General features: G+C 47.3%; 1 protein-coding gene across 1 annotated transcript in view; it reads left to right on the top strand.

Annotated features, from left to right (window-relative positions):
* The window catches only part of LOC148473426 (pituitary tumor-transforming gene 1 protein-interacting protein-like), a 135270-nt gene that overhangs the window by 61773 nt on the left and 49749 nt on the right, over positions 1-23748 (top strand). The window contains exon 5 of the mRNA XM_088459597.1: positions 2997-3065. Within this exon, the coding sequence (XP_088315723.1) occupies positions 2997-3065 (69 nt within the window). The remainder of the gene's footprint in view (positions 1-2996; positions 3066-23748) is intronic.

Here is a 23748-nt window from a genome sequence, read left to right as displayed (position 1 = left end):
TACGCCTCTGCTCCAGTGACACCTCCTGCAACACGTCAGTCAGCTACGTCCTCTCAGACCGCTGGCACACAGCAAAGCAATTAGTACACCACCCAGACTAATCAGAATTCCAGGGCACTGCTGGTCGGATGTTTATTGGGCAAATGGCGGGAGCAGGGGAAAGCTGCCCTAAAAGAGACAAGATTGATTGAAAACTCTCTATTGTAACCCATATAGTAAAACACAGAAATATAGCGCACTTTTCCTCCAGCTGTGGTGTCACTCATCCCATCATTATACATTTACAGTGTTCTGCTCTTTTTTCTCCCACTCCCACACTTAACTTTAGTTTAATTCATTAGTATAAACCAGAGGTTCACAAACCCTGGCCCTCATTCAGAGGTGGTCGCAAGAAGCGATAGCTCTCTCTGAATGAGGGCGGCCGCTTCTTTTTTTTTAGTGCTGCCTCCTGGTCGCTAGCCAAGCTATGGGTTACCACCCACAGCTTAGCGACCGACCAGGTTGATGGTCGCGATGGTCAAGACCATCGCGACCAACGGGGCTTGCAACGAGACCCTAAGGTTGGGTTTCAGCACCCGCATTCCCCAGGGAGCTTCCTGCTCTGATCGAGCAGGAAGCTCCCCACTGACATCACTGCTGATGTCAGTGCGACCGCCCACAAAACGGCAGGCATTCGCTTGGGAACGCCTCCGTTTGTGTAGCCAGCCCCCCGCCCCGCCTACAAAATGGGCCGAGCTGTCGATCAACATCGACAGCCGGCCCTTTTGTAGTGAGCTCCGGAGTGAGAGAGTTTCTCTCTCGCTCCGGGGCTTGCGCACAGCGACCCGGTTGCGAGCGCTCAGTTATTGTGACCGGATCTGAATGAGGTCCCCTGTCCTCAAGGCACCCTAACAGTGCAGGTTGTAAGGATATCCAAGCTTGACCACCGGTGACTTAATTAGTACCTCAGCCGATTTGATCTAACCACCTTTGCTCAGCCATGGGTATCTCTAAAACACTGTTGGGGGCCTTGATGACCGCGTTTGGGATCCCTGGTATAAACAAACAGAAAGAAAAAGCCGTTCTGAGAACAGAGATTTAATTCGGCCCCGGTCACTGTGGTTAGAGAGTAAATGAGGAGCCAATAGCAGCGCAGCTTTGTGTCCTAGTTTAATAGATCATGGTGGACGGTACATGTCAGGTCTGTCTGTGTAGTTATTTCATTCATTACCAGCATACGCTCATGTTTTTGTGGATGTTATGAAGTCTGTGGCGTTTAGGATTAGCAGGACACCCAAAGACGTTGGGGGAATAATGAGGCTGAACGTCCATTTACGCATTTTGAATGAGGCTTTTCTTTCCGAGTTATGTTGTGCCGTCCATTTATTAACCGGATAAAAGTAAAAATTATGTATATTTTCTAGTTTCAGATATAAAGCTGAGCAGAGCATAAAGCGAACGGTCAGATCTTAATTCAGTCTAATGGTATTGGTCAATGTGAACACTTGTTGAGCTGGGCACATTATACACATCAAACACAACAACGGCTGCTGGCTTAATGGAAATCAGTCTAGAAGGATCATTGTCTCATCTGTAATTTGAGTGCATTATAGACACCAAGATCTCATCAGCCTTGGCCCCTAAGAACGCCTCCCTGTATAACATTTATGTTCCTCTCCTTGTACCCTCAACCTTTCTTCACAATTGCTGTGAGTACCAGAGGACTGTAGCTGCAGATTTAGGGGGCTATGTATCAAGTCTTCTAAACAGGAGAAGTTGCTTATAGTTACCAATCAGCTTACGTATATCATTTTATAGAATGTACTTTTACAAACGTTCGCTACAAACTGATTGGTTGCTTTGATACATCTCCCTCTTAGAAAGTTGTTGATGAGAACTTTAGAGCATCGTCTGATTGGACAGGTGACCATCCAGGTGGGACGGGTGCTGTCCTCTCCTCACAAGCCGGTTTTGTAACAGGAAGTATTTCATATACAGTTGTGTCCTCATGCACCAAGCCGCAATACACCACACGGCTGGAGACGACTGGCGCAACTGAGAGAGGTGTAGCGTGGTCACTTTTTCTTAACACTGTCTCTTAATCGCACCGCAGACACAACAAGACTCCCCTCAATCTGTACCAGAGACGCCAGGCTGCGACTTTAATCGCACAGGAATCCGATTTAAACACGTACAAAGTTGCAGGTGAAGCACAACGGAACTTGGCGTGGGAAAAGACCGCGGCTGCTGCCTCGTGGCGCTTTGTATGCAGACTCAGACTCATTCACACACTATATACAATTGTCGCAAATTTCATCGATCATCAAATTTTATTAGTGCGAATAAAGCGCACGTTTTGAGCGACTAACCGGGGGACCAGGCGCACTGAGAGAGGCTGTTTAACGCGACTCCAGCAATGGTGTATGAAGACACATCTGTATGGGGAAAGCTTACCGCCATTGAAGATGGGTTGTGTCCAAATGTCGTACAGCTTTAAGAAGTTCTCAAGCTTAAGATATATGGTTTATATTAACAAAAAAAAAACAATAGAGCACCTGTCACCTGTGGAGGGCACAAGTCATAGTTTTGTAGTCTTAATTCATATACTGTACAGTAAATAATGCAGTGCACACATTTCATAAGGTGACATCTCTGAGGTAAAAGTAGCATAACAGATTCCTATAGGACTGGCGGGCAGCATCCTGATGAATATTGGTGAGACCCCCAAAATGGCTGTCTTCTCCCAAGTGCAAGTAACATTGTCTCTCAGAGAACTGACAGGATGCAGCTCAGCTACACCCTACAGAACAGCTGCACAGCGTGTAGGGGATGGGAAGGTAGAGCAGCCCTCTGTTAGCTGTGCCCTCGCTGATTTCATTTGTTCCAAGTTAATTGATAAGGCCGCGTTATTATAAATATGGGTCCAGGACACACTCAGCGGTGTGAAGGCAGCGAGCACAATTACGGTTTCTTGTACACAGTATGTGAGATTTCTCTTTTTGTTTTGCCTTTTACAGAAGACTGGAAGCAGAGGAAGAAAACCTCCTCAGAGAACGTGAAAAGAGGAAACAATTGTCGGATGAGAGGTAGATGGTTTACTGTCGGTTCACTGTCATGTCATGCGACTGTTTGTGTGATTGAGTTACCGCTACACACCGAAACTGCCCATTTTCACATCTGAACCCTTAAGCTGGACACACACATGGCGATATTTTACCCGATCTGGCCGATTCTGACACATTGGAACGACAGATCATGTAAAATATGCCAAAATCATGAGTAAATTGTGAGTCCCCACTCACGATCACGATGCGATGCGCGTCCCCGCTGGAAGCACGTCGCATCTTCAGATCTGTCGTGCAATAGGGCAGATCTGACAATCTAGGAGGCGATGCACTGTGAAAGTCTGGATGCAGGAGAGATCGTATGAAGATTGGACACCAACTTGACTGCAGAACGTGTGCAGAGCTGCCGGGGAGAGTTTCAAGGGAAATCGTACACAAATCGTACACAGCGGCTGACCGCGTGCAGATCGCCATGTGTGTGGCCTGCTTTAAAGCAAAATACAATATTCAGCATTATCTGGAAATCTACTGCAGCAATCTTGACCTTATAATTACTTTACAGACTGCTGAACCCCCCCCCCCCCCCTCACCATAACTTAGATGACATTGTGCATTTCTGCTAAGCAAGTTTTCAAAGTTGTAACTCAGAATGTGCCTGCTCTGTAAGCAAGGCACATCCAGTTTTATGTACCACTCAGCTGCAGAGGAGAGAAAGGTGGCTATATACTCTATAGTTCTGTGTAAACACTTTTATTACATACTAACTGTTGCCCGCGGCTTCTACTATGAAATCGCTGCTGCCAACAGTTTGATTTCAGGTGTTCTAGTTGTATTGTTTTGCATAGGGGCCCTGTCGCGGGAGTGGCAATGTGACCAGCAATGCCTTCACCCACCAGTCACACCAATGTCTCAGTGTGCCCTGTGCACAGACTGCTATGCAGCCTATCCTATTCATCCACCACTCACACCAATGTCTCATTGTGCTCTGTGCACATACTGCTATGTAGCCTATCCTATTCACCCACCACTCACACGAATGTCACTGTGTGCCCTGTGCACAGACTGCTATGCAGCCTATCCTATTCATCCACCACTCACACCAATGTCTCAGTGTGCTCTGTGCACATACTGCTATGTAGCCTATCCTATTCACCCACCACTCACACGAATGTCACTGTGTGCCCTGTGCACAGACTGCTATGTAGCCTATCCTATTCACCCACCTCTCACACCAATGTCACTGTGTGCCCTGTACACAGACTGCTATGTAGCCCTCACCCACCACTCACACCAATGTCACTGTGTGCCCTGTGCACAGACTGCTATGCAGCCTATCCTATTCTTCCACCACTCACACCAATGTCTCAGTGTGCCCTGTGCACAGACTGGTATGTAGCCTGTCCTATTCACCTACCACTCACACCGATGTCACTGTGAGCCCTTTGCACAGACTGCTATGTAGCCTATCCTATTCACCTACCACTCACACCAATGTCACTGTGTGCCCTGTGCACAGACTGCTATGTAACCTATCCTATTCACCTACCACTCACACCAATGTCTCAGTGTGCCCTGTGCACAGACTGGTATGTAACCTCTCCTGTTCACCTACCACTCACACCGATGTCACTGTGTGCCCTATGCACAGACTGCTATGTAGCCTATCCTATTCACCTTCCACTCACACCAAGGTCACTGTGTGCCCTGTACACAGACTGGTATGTAGCCTACCCTATTCACCTACCACTCACACCGATGTCACTGTGTGCCCTGTGTACAGACTGCTATGTAACCTCTCCTATTCACCCACCACTCACACCAATGTCACTGTGTGCTCTGTGCACATACTGCTATGTAACCTGTTCTATTCACCCACCTCTCACACCAATGTCACTGTGTGCCCTGTGCACAGACTGGTATGTAGCCTATCCTATTCATCCACCACTCACACCAATGTCTCAGTGTGCTCTGTGCACATACTGCTATGTAGCTTATCCTATTCACCCACCACTCACACGAATGTCACTGTGTGCCCTGTGCACAGACTGCTATGTAGCCTATCCTATTCACCCACCTCTCACACCAATGTCACTGTGTGCCGTGTACACAGACTGCTATGTAGCCCTCACCCACCACTCACACCAATGTCACTGTGTGCCCTGTGCACAGACGGCTATGCAGCCTATCCTATTCTTCCACCACTCACACCAATGTCTCAGTGTGCCCTGTGCACAGACTGGTATGTTGCCTGTCCTATTCACCTACCACTCACACCGATGTCACTGTGTGCCCTGTGTACAGACTGCTATGTAACCTATCCTATTCACCCACCACTCACACCAATGTCACTGTGTGCCCTGTGCACAGACTGCTATGTAACCTCTCCTATTCACCCACCACTCACACCAATGTCACTGTGTGCTCTGTGCACATACTGCTATGTAACCTGTCCTATTCACCCACCTCTCACACCAATGTCACTGTGTGCCCTGTGCACAGACTGCTATGTAGCCTATCCTATTCATCCACCACTCACACCAATGTCACTGTGTCCCCTGTGCACAGACTGCTATGTAGCCCTCACCCACCACTCACACCAATGTCACTGTGTGCCCTGGGCACAGACTGCTATGTAACCTATCCTATTCACCCACCACTCACACCAATGTCACTGTGTGCTCTGTGCACATACTGCTATGTAACCTGTCCTATTCACCCACCTCTCACACGAATGTCACTGTGTGCCCTGTGCACAGACTGCTATGTAGCCCTCACCCACCACTCACACCAATGTCACTGTGTGCCCTGTACACAGACTGGTATGTAGCCTGTCCTATTCACCCACCACTCACACCAATGTCACTGTCTGCCCTGTGCACAGACTGGTATGTAGCCTATCCTATTCATCCACCACTCACACCAATGTCACTGTGTCCCCTGTGCACAGACTGCTATGTAGCCCTCACCCACCACTCACACCAATGTCACTGTGTGCCCTGGGCACAGACTGCTATGTAACCTATCCTATTCAGCCACCACTCACACCAATGTCACTGTGTGCTCTGTGCACATACTGCTATGTAACCTGTCCTATTCACCCACCTCTCACACGAATGTCACTGTGTGCCCTGTGCACAGACTGCTATGTAGCCCTCACCCACCACTCACACCAATGTCACTATGTGCCCTGTACACAGACTGGTATGTAGCCTATCCTATTCACCCACCACTCACACCAATGTCACTGTCTGCCCTGTGCACAGACTGGTATGTAGCCTATCCTATTCACCCACCTCTCACACCAATGTCACTGTGTGCCCTGTGGACAGACTGCTATGCAGCCTATCCTATTCACCCACCACTCACACCAATGTCACTGTGTGCCCTGTGCACAGACTGGTATGTAACCTATCCTATTCACCCACCTCTCACACCAATGTCACTGTGTGCCCTGTACACATACTGCTATGTAGCCTATCCTATTCACCTACCACTCACACCAATGTCCCTGTGTGCCCTGTGCACAGGCTGCTATGCAGCCTATCCTATTCTTCCACCACTCACACCAATGTCTCAGTGTGCCCTGTGCACAGACTGGTATGTAGCCTGTCCTATTCACCTACCACTCACACCGATGTCACTGTGAGCCCTATGCACAGACTGCTATGTAGCCCTTCCTATTCACCTACCACTCACACCAATGTCACTGTGTGCCCTGTGCACAGACTGCTATGTAACCTATCCTATTCACCTACCACTCACACCAATGTCACTGTGTGCCCTGTGCACAGACTGCTATGTAGCCTATCCTATTCACCCACCACTCACACCAATGTCACTGTGTGCTCTGTGCACATACTGCTATGTAACCTGTCCTATTCACCCACCTCTCACACCAATGTCACTGTGTGCCCTGTGCACAGACTGGTATGTAACCTATCCTATTCACCCACCACTCACACCAATGTCACTGTGTGCCCTGTGCACAGACTGCTATGTAACCTATCCTATTTACCCACCACTCACACCAATGTCACTGTGTGCCCTGTGCACAGACTGCTATGTAGCCTGTCCTATTCACCCACCTCTCACACGAATGTCACTATGTGCCCTGTGCACAGACTGCTATGTAGCCCTCACCCACCACTCACACCAATGTCACTATGTGCCCTGTGCACAGACTGCTATGTAGCCTATCCTATTCACCCACCACTCACACCAATGTCACTATGTGCCCTGTGCACAGACTGCTATGTTGCCTATCCTATTCACCCACCACTCACACCAATGTCACTGTGTGCCCTGTGCACAGACTGCTATGTAACCTCTCCTATTCACCCACCTCTCACACTAATGTCACTATGTGCCCTGTGCACAGACTGCTATGTAGCCTATCCTATTCACCCACCACTCACACCAATGTCACTGTCTGCCCTGTGCACAGACTGGTATGTAGCCTATCCTATTCACCCACCTCTCACACCAATGTCACTGTGTGCCCTGTGCACAGACTGCTATGCAGCCTATCCTATTCACCCACCACTCACACCAATGTCACTGTGTGCCCTGTACACAGACTGCTATGTAGCCTATCCTATTCACCTACCACTCACACCAATGTCCCTGTGTGCCCTGTGCACAGGCTGCTATGCAGCTTTTCCTATTCTTCCACCACTCACACCAATGTCTCAGTGTGCCCTGTGCACAGACTGGTATGTAGCCTGTCCTATTCACCTACCACTCACACCGATGTCACTGTGTGCCCTGTGCACAGACTGCTATGTAGCCCTCACCCACCACTCACACCAATGTCACTGTGTGCCCTGTGCACAGACTGCTAAGTAGCCCTCACCCTCCACTCACACTAATGTCACTATGTGCCCTGTGCACAGGCTGCTGTGTAACCTATCCTATTCACACACCACTTACACCACTGTCACTGTTCGGGTCATTCAGACCCGCTCCAGAGCGCAGGACGCTCGCAAGCGGGTCAATGTTACCCCAATGCGCATGCGCACGACGGAGGTAGCTCCGTCGTGTGCATGCGCGAGACCCGGACAGCGACAGCCAAGCTGTCGCTCCGGGTCTCGCACCAAAGGGGGCGTGCTGTCGATGATGACTGACAGCACGCCCCCTTTGGTGGGCGTGCCGGGGGCATGGCTGCCAGACGGAGGCATTCCCATGGGAACGCCTACCGTCTGGGTCCGGCCCCACTGACATCAGTAGTGATGTCAGTGGGAGTGATTTTGGCTCTGATAGAGCCAAAATCACTCCAGGGCTTGCGGTCACCGAGACCCTACCGCAGGGTCCCGTTGCAAGCCCGATGGTCGCGATGGTCTTGACCATCGCGACCATCTTTTTGGCCGCACGCATATGCTGTGGGTGGTCACCCACAGCTATGCGAGCGGCCAGGAGGCCGCTCCATTTTTAGGTAGGAGGGCACTGATTCAGAGCGAACGCTCTGGTCAGAGCGTCCGGCTCTGAATCAGGCCCTGTGTGCTCTGTGCACAGACTGCTATGTAACCTATCCTATTCACCCACCTCTCACACTAATGTCACTATGTGCCCTGTGCACAGACTGCTATGTAGCCCTCACCCACCACTCACACCAATGTCACTGTGTGCCCTGTGCACAGACTGCTATGTAACCTATCCTATTCACCCACCTCTCACACTAAGGTCACTATGTGCCCTGTGCACAGACTGCTATGTAACCCTCACCCACCACTCACACCAATGTCACTGTGTGCCCTGTGCACAGACTGCTACGTAGCCCTCACCCACCACTCACACCAATGTCACTGTGTGCCCTGTGCACAGACTGCTATGTAACCTATCCTATTCACCCACCTCTCACACTAATGTCACTATGTGCCCTGTGCACAGACTGCTATGTAACCCTCACCCACCACTCACACCAATGTCACTGTGTGCCCTGTGCACAGACTGCTACGTAGCCCTCACCCACCTCTCACAACAATGTCACTGTGTGCCCTGTGCACAGAGTGCTATGTAGCCTATCCTATTCACCCACCACTCACACCAATGTCACTATGTGCCCTGTGCACAGACTGCTATGTTGCCTATCCTATTCACCCACCTCTCACACTAATGTCACTGTGTGCCCTGTGCACAGACTGCTATGTAACCTCTCCTATTCACCCACCTCTCACACTAATGTCACTGTGTGCCCTGTGCACAGAGTGCTATGTAACCTATCCTATTCACCCACCTCTCACACTAATGTCACTATGTGCCCTGTGCACAGACTGGTATGTAGCCTATCCTATTCACCCACCACTCACACCAATGTCACTGTGTGCCCTGTGCACAGACTGCTATGTAACCTCTCCTATTCACCTACCACTGACACCAATGTCACTGTGTGCCCTGTGCACAGACTGCTATGTAACCTATCCTATTCACCCACCTCTCACACTAATGTCACTATGTGCCCTGTGCACAGACTGCTATGTAACCCTCACCCACCACTCACACCAATGTCACTGTGTGCCCTGTGCACAGAGTGCTATGTAACCTATCCTATTCACCCACCTCTCACACTAATGTCACTGTGTGCCCTGTGCACAGACTGCTATGTAACCTCTCCTATTCACCCACCACTCACACCAATGTCACTATGTGCCCTGTGCACAGACTGCTATGTTGCCTATCCTATTCACCCACCACTCACACCAATGTCACTGTGTGCCCTGTGCACAGACTGCTACGTTGCCCTCACCCACCTCTCACAACAATGTCACTGTGTGCCCTGTGCACAGAGTGCTATGTAACCTATCCTATTCACCCACCTCTCACACTAATGTCACTGTGTGCCCTGTGCACAGACTGCTATGTAACCTCTCCTATTCACCCACCTCTCACACTAATGTCACTGTGTGCCCTGTGCACAGAGTGCTATGTAACCTATCCTATTCACCCACCTCTCACACTAATGTCACTGTGTGCCCTGTGCACAGAGTGCTATGTAACCTATCCTATTCACCCACCTCTCACACCAATGTCACTGTGTGCCCTGTGCACAGACTGCTATGTAGCCTGTCCTATTCACCCACCTCTCACACGAATGTCACTATGTGCCCTGTGCACAGACTGCTATGTAGCCCTCACCCACCACTCACACCAATGTCACTATGTGCCCTGTGCACAGACTGGTATGTAGCCTATCCTATTCACCCACCTCTCACACCAATGTCACTGTGTGCCTTGTGCACAGACTGCTATGTAGCCCTCACCCACCTCTCACACCAATGTCACTGTGTGCCCTGTGCACAGACTGCTATGTTGCCCTCACCCACCTCTCACACCAATGTCACTGTGTGCCCTGTGCACAGACTGCTATGTAGCCTATCCTGTTATATCGCGTGTTTTTGTTATTGCTCAGTTTTAACTTGATGGATGGAGATGAAACAAAGTTCAGGTTATTTCTAGGAGTTTCCACTACAAAATGATGCAGTTTTCATGAACATGGGTTCAGTAGTTTTTTGCGCCAACATGAAACATACAGACCAACACAACGTTCTTATATTAGTATAGATATATATTAAACAGCTTATAAGTAAACCGCATTTGGGGCCTGATTCAGTCAGAGGTGCACGCTAATGCGGCTGCGTCACAGTGGCAATAATATGCAAATGCTAGTCTCAGCCTTCCTCTGATGTACTAGACCGAATTCGCAAGCCCAGGGATGCCCGGGCACAATCCACCATCGGCGGATTGTTCTGATGGTGGATAGTTCAGAACCGATGGTTTTAAACAATCCACTCTCTGCGCACCATCAACCATTGCACCCATGGGAGGTGCAGTGTCTCTGTATGAACTCCGGCTAAATGGCCTCCTATGGCGGAGGCTGTGCCTCTGGGAACGCAGCCACTTCCACAGATGCTCAGGACTCTCCCATAACACGCCCATGAGACAACCTTTTTTGTGTTCCGTTCAGACCACCTCTCCGTCACCACCCAGGAGCGCTCATGGCTTTGCCTCAGCAGTTCTGATACCATCAGTCCCATACATAACAGCGCATTTCTGCATACACTCAGGTTTACTTGAATAGGGGTTTTCTAAATATTTTGCGCAGTAGCAAATAGTGAATTAGGCCCTTGATGTGTATTATTTTTGTGGTGCCTGAGGTAAGAGCTGTAATTGAGGCAATTATCCTCCTCCACACTAAACTGCACATCAGAAAACCCAGTAACTGCTCTGAGTAAGGAACTTCTGTAATACTGTGCAGGCCCTATATGTCATTGCTAAGCGTTTCCTGGTTCTGGTGATGCCCAATCTGTGGAGCGCTGTCATTGGCCGTGATTAGAGAGGACTGCTTCAGCAGTGATTGCCCGTCGGGTATCATCAGAGGCCTGCGAAAACTGCAGTAATGAATTCAGAACTGGGTCATGTTGTTCTGATAATGGGGAAGCCCAGGCCAGGACATCCATCATTCCCACCTTTAGATTATCCCTAGCCTAAGTAGATATAATTTTAGTTGGCGTAGTCCGACAAATTGCTGATATGGGCCATGGCCTACTTTTTACATTTTTTAATCCGAGTTAAGAGAGATCAAGATGGAATGTGAATTGTAACATTGATAAATACTAATGTCAACATCTTTAAAACAGCTTATAAGGTTTCACCTTTTAAACTGCACTAGAACTTACCGGTGTCAGACATTCCTCTAATAATAACCAATCACTGTCACCCTAAAAAGGATGAAGATTACTCCAAGATTCCCCTCTTTGATAAAGTTACTGATTTAGAGGGGCAAAATTCGTCAGAGGTACTTTTTGCTGGTTTCTGTACTTGCATACACCCCCTTTTAGATTGATTCATCGACTCCCCGGGTGCTTACCTTGAGCCCCGTGTTAGAGCAGCAGCACTTTCACCCGATGTCCGTCCGGTAGAGGAATGGCGCTATCTCCAGTGGCTAAAGACACTTATTCAGCAGGCGGCCACCCTGCATGTTTGTCGGACCTGGGATACTTTCCAAAGCCCCAGTGTCTGGTAATTGTTTCAGCATTTACCCAGTTATCTGCCCAACCTTACCATCTTAGGACTTGTAGTTCCACAAGTGGTTCTTTCATCAATTAAGACTGTGTGCGTATTTTTTAATAAACTATTTAACTACAATATTGGATGCTTACAAGGGGCTTGTGATATGGTGATACCAGCATATATATATTTTAGGGCTTGAAAGCCACAAGATTATGTCTTTCTGAATTATTCTTTTACTTTACAAGCTGTTTTTATGCATTATTAAATTGATATTATTCACATTAAAATACTAAATGTCTCTTGATCTCTCTCTGCCCTACCAGTGGTATATTTGTCTATAAGTGCAGTTCCACACTATTTATTCTTTTTAGTCTTTTGGTGGATTGTTCACTATTCCATATTGGAACTAGCAGCTTTATTTTTTTACAGGATCATACAAAGGATACACTGTTGTTTTTTATATATATATTTATTAGTGCTGAGGTACTTTTTCTTCTTTTTTTTTTTTTACACATTTTTCAGGAAGATAACCTTGGGTTCAGCTTTTATGCTGACAGCAACTCTTAGAGCCAGTACTGACTATACAGGGGCTGTGTCACATCACGCCGGGCAAGCCTGCAATTCGTACAGCCAGGTTTGCATGGTGATAAACTGTGCATGCCGGTTTGTGTGACCTGCACCAGCTTTTGCAGATGCGGAGATCTATAACTTGCCGGGTTATTTTGTTATGTGGATGCTGGATGCTTGTGAGCAGGAATGGATCTCAGGAGCTGGGTACATTGGGGTAAACCAAAAGTGTAATCAGACAAGTAGCCAACAAGTCAGAACCAGGTACAGTATACACTCAAGGCCGGAAGGATGGTCATACGAAGTTAATACACAAGAGTTCAAGAACAGTTTCAGAAAATCTGGATTATTGCTATTGAGGGGAATGAAAAAGTAAGTGTTTAGCTGCTATATGGTGTTTCTTAGGAGGGGGTTCCAAGTTGATATTTATTTTGGGCAGTGGAAAGCTGGTACTTTCACTGACGCGCCCCTTTCGCTGACGCGCCCATTATACGGACACGTCCCCTTCACGGACGCGTCAATTTTACGGACATGCCAGTTATACAGACACGCCCCTTTCACTGGCACGCCAGTTATACGGAAATTTTTGCATGCACTACTAGTCCCTGCCAAGGAACGCCCATCACTTTTCCTCATCATTGCTGATACCGTCTGACCCGATCACAACAGCGCCTGTGTGCGTACCCGCTATGTAAGGCATGTGCCATAGGGGTTTTTTTTTAAGAATGTTTTGTGCACACACAGTTACAAATAATCACTCAAGTGCGTTGCCTTGCGCGTGGCTCCGAGTTAAAGGTAATTCCTCCCGCATAGCGCGCATGGAACTAAATGCATATACTCTCTCGTACCCAGAGTAGTGCGCATCTCTGCGCCCGGAGCGCTCCTATCCTTCCGCTTTGCTTGATACCCATACTCTGTGTACCCCTCAATTCTATCAGCACACCCTCTCTGAATGTAGCCTAAGTGTCAGCGCCCCATTGCAGTCCCGTCCCGTCACTTCCCTTGAGTCACAAGCGGATATGCGACTAAATGTCGCACCACTTGCGCATCACCAGTAGTTGAGTACACCTTGTTCCAGAGGAGCATGCGCAGAGCATAAACGCTCAAGATACGCTCCGCCTACAGACTTGCGTTCAATTCTGCTTCAGCCCCTTACAGTGGCAAATCTTCAGAGACAGCAGCTGGCAGAAGTGAGCAGCGCTGGCCGTGGTATCAGCAGCTAACCGCTGTTTACAGAAGAATCAAAGATAAATGTATCCGTGCACCCGAGTCATCACCAGGTTGTGCCCATTACCACAATGGACGGCCTCTCTTTAACAATTTAAAAATGAACCGTTTGTAAGTATAATTTACCCTATCTAATGAGTGCCACTGTACATAGTTACTCAGAGGGACAGATGGCTCCTCTCATCACCCGGCGTACTGTTTATTTGCAGCACAAGTGTTGATAGAGGGAAACCTTTCCATGCCTAATGTCCTAATGCTGCAAAGTGGATTTGTACTCCCACGGATATCGATCGGATGCATACAGGGCTCTTGGAAGAATTATCAAGACATCCAGATAATGCAGACAAACCAAGAAGCGGGCAGAGAGAACATAATTAGTTTTTAGATGCTTTTTTTTTTTTTTTTAACATTTTTGTTTTGCAAATATTGTTCAAAGTGGAATTGTGTTTGCCGAAGAGTTACGGACACATCTTACAGGGTTTAAGATTTGCTGACCTAGGACCTGAGCACCTTTTGGTCATCACTCTACATCTCCAGTATCTGTGTGTCCCCATTTTTTAGAGCGACAGCCAGCAGAGGACGCCGCTAGGAACAGAAATGCTCCCTGTAGCGCGCCCACAAAACAGAGGACAGCGGAGGAAGGGTCCCTGTGCTGCACTGCTACTCATCTCTATTCTCTGCCGAGCCCAGATGAGGGTAAGGCGGGGACATGCAGATGACAGGGGGGGGGGCCTTGGCGTTGCGTTTACACCCGGAGAAATTAGTAGGAGGAGGGGTGGGGGGGTGCATTCTGCTTCCTCTCATTACCACTGCTAATGAGGTCGGCACGCCCCTGCCCTCTCTCTATCTTGGAGTCTGATTCAGAGTTGCACAAAAGTACTTTCTGCAGACTGATCTTGTGATTTTTCTCATGCTACATTTGCCAGAGCCGAGCATATGCCACTTTGAGCAACCATGCTGCCTGCGCCTTTCTCACAGGTAAACAGAAACGCGTTAGTGGAGGATGCAAGGAACACATTATTTGCAGCCCATACAGCAGTGACTGAATTGCAGTCATTTTGCAGATTCGTAAAAAGGTCATTCGTTCTTGGATTATACTGATAACCAATTGGCATCAAAGGGGTTTTTGCTCTCCTGACCGGGTTTCTAATAATTTGCAAGACTACAGAGATATATACATATATGCACAAAAACACTGATCAGCCATAACATTAAAACCACCTGCCTAATATTACGTACTGTAGGTTCCCCTCGTGCCGCCAAAGCAGCTTTGTCCCATCGAGACATGTATTCCACAAGAACTGTGGTTTCTGGTACCAAGACGTTAGCAGCAGATCCTTTAAGTCCTGTAAGTTGAGAGGTGGGGCCTCCATAGCTTGGACTTATTTTCCCAGCACATCCTATAGATGCTCGATTTGGATTGAGATCTGGGGAATTTGGAGGCCAAGTCAACACCTTGAACTTAGTCATGTTCCTCAAACAGTTCCTGACCAATTTTTGCAGTACGTCAGGGCTCATGAAGGGGGCCACTGCCATCAGGGAATACCATTGCAATGAAGGTGTGTACCTGGTCTGCAATAATGTTAGGGTAGGTGGTTTGTGTCGAAGTACATTCGCATGAATGCCAGGCCCCAACATTTCCCAGCAGAACATTGCCCAGAGCATCATACTTCACCAGCTTCCCTTCTTCCCATAGTGCAGTCTGGTGCCATCTCTTCCCCAGGTAAATGATGCACACGCACCCGGGTGTCTACGTGATGTAAAAGAAAACGTTAATCAGAACAGGACACCTTCTTCCACTGCTCCACGATCCAGTTCTGATGCTCGCGTATCTATTGCAGGCGCACCTGGTGGTGGACAGGGGTCAGCATGGGCACGCTGACCAGTCTGCAGCTACACAGCCCCATATGTGGCAAGCTGTGATGCACTCTGTGTTCTGACACCTTTTCTATCATAGCCAGCATTAACTTTTTCAGCAATTTGTGCTACAGTAGCTCTTCTGTGGGATAGAACCAGATGGGCTAGCCTTCGCTCCATACATGCATCAATGAGCCGCCAGTTCACTTCAGGTAAGTACTAACCAATGCATACCGGGAATACTCCACAAGAACTTGAGATGCTCTGACCCAGTCGTCTAGCCATCAAAGTCGCTCATAACTTGAGGCGTGCCCATTTTTCCTGCTTCGAACATATCAACTTCTAGAATGAGGGCCTGACTCAGCGTTGGGCGCAGAACACATCACTGCAGCGATGTGTAATTATACTAATGCTACAGGGGTCATCTGAATGAAAAAGACTCCTCCTGCCAGCATCTGCGATCCGCGTGCTGCGTCTGAAGACGCAGCTTCAGATCACCATGGGTCTTGATGTTCCCGGCATTGGCCACCTGAGTAAGCTTCAGCTTACTCAGAATAGCTGCCTCCTGCCTGCTTGTGAGGCCAGGAAGTCTGCGTCCTCCAACACAGAACCTGGCCTTGGCACTCCCAGGAGACAGGGGTGACATACCCACCTTTCTTGGAACACAGGCCAGCACCACCCCCTCCCGCAGCATCAGTCATGCTGCGGCTTGGGGGCACCACGTGCGATTATGCAGGGCTCGTTCTGCACAAGCGCAGAACAGGTTCTACGTATGCGTAGGCGCGCCATCGGCGATGTACATAAACCATTGCTCACTTTGTACCCAATATATTACACCTAATGTGAAACAGTGCAATCTACTGTTGTTGCAAACACCTAGTGGTATATGTTGGCCATATAGGACCATGCCACCAATGCATCACATGGCAATAGGCTGGGATGTTGACATGTGGTGCATTAATGGGATAGGGCTCTATGAGTATACAGTAGTATATTACTATTTGTATGCAGAATCATATTTAATGTTGTACTGAGCCATATAGGATGCAGTGTTTATTAAGGTTTTGATTATATACCCAAAAAGTTGTATAATAAAACATTTTTTTTTTAAAAGGTAATTAGATGACATTTTAAGCTAAATGGATGATATTTGTATGCCGCAATTAACTATACATTAAAATATAGATAGATAGTATAGATGAATAGTAATTATATATTTGACAGTGTTTTCAGCCATTATGTACTACATATAGGTCTTCTAGGAGGGTGTATGGTACAGGGTGTATGCATTTGGACACTTGCAATACATTAGTAAAGTACATTACCTGCTGTATAGCAGAGGACATTTTAGCAAATGAAAAAAAAATATGTAGTAGACTGCAGTATCCCCATAGTGGCCAAATACATTGGTGGCAACCGAAAAAAGGGTGATCCTTTACATCAACAGGGAGGACCGTTTACACGAGAGTACGTAGCAAGCCACCTGACCTGCTGTAATCATGTACGCCCACAGAGGCGGCGCAGCTGTTGGTGTAGAACCGCAATAATGTTCGGAAGAACGGTTGTAGGTACGTACACACTGCACTTTTCTTCTAATCTCGGATGACTTTTAAACAGCACATAAGATGTGATCCTTTGATTCAACCAGCTTTCTTCCAACAAAACACGATGGAAGGTGCGTACGCATGAACGGGTCAAAGTCGAAAGAACGGTCCAACGATTGTTTAGGGTTGTATACACAGCTACAAAACTGTACAAAATATACAGATGTGTCCTGCTACATCGTTTGTTTGTTTGTTTTTATACAGCCTCTTTTGTAGTCTTGTAGTTGTTCTGCATATATATCAAAAATTCATTAAACAGACTATGTCAGGGGAATGTTATGGATTTGCCTCCAACATAATGCGTTCTGAAAATACACAGCCGCACTTCACTAATTCATTAAACCTGCCTTGTTTTCAGCTCACTTTATTTACTAGCAAAAGCACCGAGTGTTCTCTGCAGAACTTGGGATGAAAAATGTTTGAACGTGTAAAACTGACAGTATTGTAAATTCAGTACTAAGTTATGAAGGTCTCTAAATAACTTGTTATTGTTAAGCCACAACGGTATGGTGCTTTTGCTAACAAATTTATTAATACGCCATAAAATGCGCTCAGGAGTAAAGTCGCGGCTGAGTGGATGATCACGTAAATGAGTGAGGCATCTATTTATCAAATCTATGATGTGTGCAAAGGATTGATATGTATTTTGTTTGTATTGTAAACCGGTTTTCTACTAGTCCTTAGAATATTAGATGACTAAGGGCCTGATTCAGAGCCGGACGCTCTGACAAGAGAGCGCTCGCTCTGAATCAGGGCCCTCCTCCATGAAAATGGAGCAGCCTCCTGGCCGCTCGCATAGCTGTGGGTGACCACCCACAGCATATGCGAGCGACCAAAAAGATGGTCGCGATGGTCTTGACCATCGCAACCATCGGACTTGCGACGGGGACCCTGCGGTAGGGTCTCCCTGCCACAAGCCCTGGAGTGATTTTGGCTCTATCAGAGCCAAAATCACTCCCACTGACATCACTAGTGATGTCAGTGGGGCCCGGCTTCAGACGGTAGGCGTTCCCATGGGAACGCCTCCGTCTGGCAGGCACGCCCACCTAAGGGGGCGTGCTGTCAATCAACATCGACAGCACGCCCCCTTTGGTGCGAGACCCGGAGCGATGGGAAGCCCGTCACTCCCCGGGTCTGGCGCATGCGCACGCCAGAGCTCCCTCCGTCGTGCGCATGCGCAGTGGGGAACATCGACCCATTTGCGAGCGTACTGCCGCTCGCGAGTGGGTCTGAATGACCCCCTAAGTTGCTAAAAGTGTGTTTAGTTATTTTTGTGTATTATTTTCTTGTGGTGGGAGTCTGACATTTCTTGTGATATATAAAAAATCGTCTTTAGTATACCCTAATGACAAATATTAAAATCACTAACAAAGGGCCTCTACAGTGCATAGCATGACGTCTCTATTCTGCCCTATATCAAATTATAATTTATGACAGTACAATGTAAGATACACTAACAACACACGTTTGAATGTAGCAACAGATGTAAAAGATGGTCCCACTCTACATTAATTAAATCATGACATTAACACCCCTTTATACCTATTGGTTGGGAGGGACGCTCCTCTTTTGCGCCGAGCCACAAGCCCGCCCACAACATATGTTTAGTAACTGTTATACGTGGGTCTCTGATGACACATTAGGGGCTTGTTGCCGTGGAAGAGCAGAGTTCTGCTTCCATTCATCGGTAAACATAGCAGGAACTGAAAGGATTTTACTGGGTTTTCTGTTTATCTGTCTATTTGGGATGTAGTCAGCATCTCAAAAGTCAGGATACCGATAGTCAGAATGCCGCTGTCGGTATTGTGACCATCAGAATCCTGACAGGTAAGTATTAGGGTCAGGAAGACGGTTAGGGTTAGGCTGCGGGTTGGGAGGGTTAAGCTGGGTACACACTAGAGCGAACATATTGACTACATCGCTCAGGGTGTACGCATGCTTGCGCACTCCCGTGGTCCTTAGTGATGGTCGCCAGATTTGATGTGCTACACATCAAACTTAGCGATGTCGCTAGTGGCCAGTGCTTTGTTAATGAATGACGTAACGTGATTGTTCCGTCATTCATTAAAGTCGTCCAGTGTGGACACACAATCACTTCTCACGGGCATTCGTTCCGATGTCTGAACGAATGCCCGTTGCTCCACTGTGTACCCAGCCTTGGGGTTAGGCTGCGGGAGAGGTGGGTTAGGGTTAGACTCAGGGAGGGGTGGTTATGCTGTGGGAGGGGTGGGTTAGGGGGATGGTTATAATACTTACAAAAATCTGTCTGTATTCTGACCGTTGGCATCCTGACCGTAGGGATTCCGTACCCAACCCATCTAATTATAAAGCCATAACATTAACGCCACTGACAGGTGATGTGAATAACATTGATTATCTTGTTACAATGGAGATGACATAAACATCAATTTTAGGGTATCTGACAGTTCTCCCCCATTTGAAGGAAACAAATACTGTCTGTTTATAAAATCAACCTCTTGCCTTGCTGACCTTAAATCCTTTTACAAATTTACTCTTGATTTGAGATTTCATCAGCCCCACATCAAGACGTCACTCATCAGTGCTTCAGCTGGCCACTGTCTCAGTTTTGTGCGCGGGCTGTAGGTTTGCTGTGAAAAAGATGAATATGTGAATACATAGTCCTGCTCCTCTGTGCACCCTGGGAACAGACATCGGTACAGAAAACAGATCACTTGTCAGGGCTTTGTACAAGACAAATGACTGCACTTGATTGGTTGTTTGTCTAAAATGTGGCCACCGTTTCACTCCCCTTGCATGTTCTATATACGCTGATCACTGAGAACAGCTGCCAGCGGATCAGTCTCTGTAATGGTGATTTGCCCATTTTGAGATATCCAAGGCAAAACTAATAGGTAATTCCTGGGGTGGATATACGGATCGCTCTAAGATGGCTAGCTGCTTAGGTTCTCTCTGCAACTTGCCACCCCCACAGAAAGCACGTTCATCAGCACAAAGTTTATTGATAAATGACTTATAGAGACTAGTGTTCTCTAAACAACAACGATCCAAAGATTAAAAAAAAAGGGCAATCAGCGCCTTTAACTCTATTCTAATAAAGATGACCATATGGTAAATTAAAATAATAATAATAATATAAAAATAAGGTTACCTCCAGCTCATATATTCAGCAAATATATTTTATTACCATATCAACATATGCATATGTCAGTCACATATAAAAACTGAATCGGTTTAAACTGAGCCTCTCAGAGACAATAAAAGGCAATGTAGAATAGCAGACAAAATGTAGTTATATATACAATACCCATCCAATAGTCCGAATGCATATATATTCCCTTGTGTCCCTATTAATCTCAGTGGGTCCCGATGAAAATAGTGTCCCACAAGGTAAATGTTATAATCCACGTGGCGACAGACGTGTCTCGTTGTTTAGCAAACTTGCCAGTCACGGATAAAATTCAACAGACATGTCTCAACAGTATGTGTGATTGGCTGCTCCTATGTCAGGATGCGGCTCTCTGATGGGGCTGTGATCTAGCGGCGAATGTGTCAGCCCGTCTCCTCTGGCAGTACGTGTGCACAGCCATCTATCCCACTTAATACGGCTTATTTAAGGGGATTGCTATAATAGCTGGCAAGAAGTTAGTGTGACAGTACACAGTCCCGGATTGCTCTTATTCACACTGCGGGTCTTGTTCCAACAGGGAAGCAAATAGAGCAGTCTGCACACCAGGGAGATCCGCCATCGATGGCAGAGTATGAGGCCTAGTAGGTTTCCTTAACGCGTTTCTCTCTCAATTGAGTGTTTCCTCAGAAGGACAGGTCTGTTGAATTTTAGACATTCAGTATTCCTTCCACCTACCGCATTGAACTGTGAGAGGTATCGGTGAGAAGACGCTTTGATATCGTCTGTGGCATTATATATGATATACCCTACGCACTGACACTTTGATTGGCAAGTTTGCTAAACAGCGAGACACACCTGTCGCCGCGAGGATTACAACATTTACCTTGTGGGACACTATTTTCATTGGAGGACCCACTGAGATAAATAGGGACACAAGGGAATATATGTGTGTATTCGGACTATTGGATGGGTATTGTGTATATATAACTACATTTTGGGCAAAATTTACTAAGCGGCGGTTTCTATTCTATTTTAAACCCCGGTGGTTTGGTGGTGGGTTCTATTCTGTGGGGGGTTTGGTGGCGGGTTCTATTCTGTCTAAACCCCGGGGGTTTGGTGGCGGGTTCTATTCTGTCTAAACCCCGGGGGTTTGGTGGCGGGTTCTATTCTGTTCGAAACCCCGGGGGTTTGGTGGCGGGTTCTATTCTGTTCGAAACCCCGGGGGTTTGGTAGCGGGTTCTATTCTGTTCTAAACCCCGGGGGTTTGGTGGCGGGTTCTATTCAGTTTGAAACCCCGGGGGTTTGGTGGCGGGTTCTATTCAGTTTGAAACCCCGGGGATTTGGTGGCTGTTTTGCAGCGGTTTCTAAATGACAGCTCTGTTCTATTCTAACCTAAAATGTGTTTTGATGGCAGTTTTGCAGCGGTTTTGGCCTTAGTAAATCTGCAGATGGCAAAACCGCCGCCAAAACCCCAGGGTTTAGAACAGAATAGAACCTGCCACCAAACCGCCGGGGTGTAGAATAGAATAGAATAGAGACCGCCGTCAAACTGCCGCTTTGTAAATTTTGCCCTTTGTCTGCTATTCTACATTGCCTTTTATTGTCTCTGAGAGGCTCAGTGTAAACTGATTTAGTTTCTATTTGTGACTGACACATGCATATATTGATATGTTAATAAAATATATTTGCTGAATATATGAGCTGGAGGTAACCTTATTTTTATTTCAATTTTTTTATTTTTATTCACCATATGGTCATCTTCATTAGAATAGAGTGCTAGGCGCTGATTGCCCTTTTTTTTAATCTTTGTATGGTTGTCTTTTAGGGGGAGTGGTTTAACGCCCTGATTAGCAGCCTTCTCTATTCTTTTATACATAGTGATAGCGCGCTTGTCTCTGTTTTTCTTTCTCTAAAGAACAAGAAAGGCTACTGTTTGAAATAAATACGTATAATACAGTATATGCATCATTATTAAGCTGAATAATATACATGAAATAACTTGAGACTGTTTATACTTAACTATATATGGACACTGTGCTCTACCTTTTCTGTAGCAGGCCGTCATGTCAGGAGTGCAGTGTCTGTGTCACTGAGCAGGCAGAGCTTGAGTGACATCTTGTCAGGCTTGCTGTGCGGAAGTGCAGGGGCCTGCGTACATCTCACCTCTGGCGTCCTGGCAGAACAAGCTGATCTTTACTGCAGTGTACTCCATAGCCTCCCCCTGCGTTCTCTGCTCACGTCTGGCAGTCGCCCGTTGACTGTTTTGAACTTACTGTACCTCTACCACGGGTCACTTTTTATGTGCAGAAATCATCTTTGTTCCATTATTTACATTGTCGCTGGCTCTGCTTTATGGAGAAAAACTATATGCAGCTGTTATGGAAAAATTCTCCAAATTCACAACCATCTGGGTTCCCTGGGCGGGGCTGCGGTCAGAATGCCGACCGCTGGGATTCCGGCGGTCAGAGTGCCGACGCCAGAATCCCAACACTTGTCAGAATGCTCGAGCTCCAGCATCCCGTACTCAACCCCACTGTGCGACCTCACTGTCACGACCTGGCTCTGGTGGTTTTCAGTCCAAAGAATGGGAGCCGGAGGGACTAAGCAGGGAGGCGGCAGTTGACGAGGAAGAAGTAAAATAGATCTCCTCCTCGGCTAATCCCCGGGTGTTGGCAAGACCTGACTAGGGGCGCAGAGTCTAACTGGTTGGTGGTTTTCACCAGTGACCCCTCCAAGCGGGATGTGGTCTTAGCTTTACCCAACCAGCAGGTCGTGGTCCCCTGGTCAAGGACCCGGGAATTAGCAACTGACTAGGTGGCAGGGTTCAAAAGAATAACTACTTTAACTGGGGAATACACTGGGAATTATACGCAGAAGGATGGCACATGGAGAATACACTGGAAGGGTCACATAGAGTACACACTGGAAATGTCACGAAGAGGATAACACATAGAGGATACACTGGAGGATAACTCGTAGAGAATACACTGGAGAGTAACACGTAGAGAATACACTGGAAGATAACACATAGAGGTCAACACTGGAAGATAACACGTAGAGGATACACTGGAATAAATCTCAGAAGATACGCACACTGGCTAGCACTAACGTGCTCTGTAGGAGATACAGACGCAGGGTAAGGATGGAAGGAGAATACTTGAAATTAGTACACGTAGGATATACTGAGTACTCACACTGGTCATTCAGACGCAGGGGAAACACTGTAGTAGAATACTTGAAATTAGTAGAGTAGACACTGGAGAGCCAGACACTGGATTAGCACTGAAGGAAAAACACTAGAAGTCAGCTCATGGATAGCTCTGAGTGAACACAT

This window comes from Taudactylus pleione, unplaced genomic scaffold (genome assembly GCF_031769625.1).
Source record: "Taudactylus pleione unplaced genomic scaffold, aTauple2 ptg000916l, whole genome shotgun sequence".
NCBI lineage: Eukaryota > Metazoa > Chordata > Amphibia > Anura > Myobatrachidae > Taudactylus > Taudactylus pleione.
This window is presented reverse-complemented; position numbering and strand designations above follow the sequence as displayed.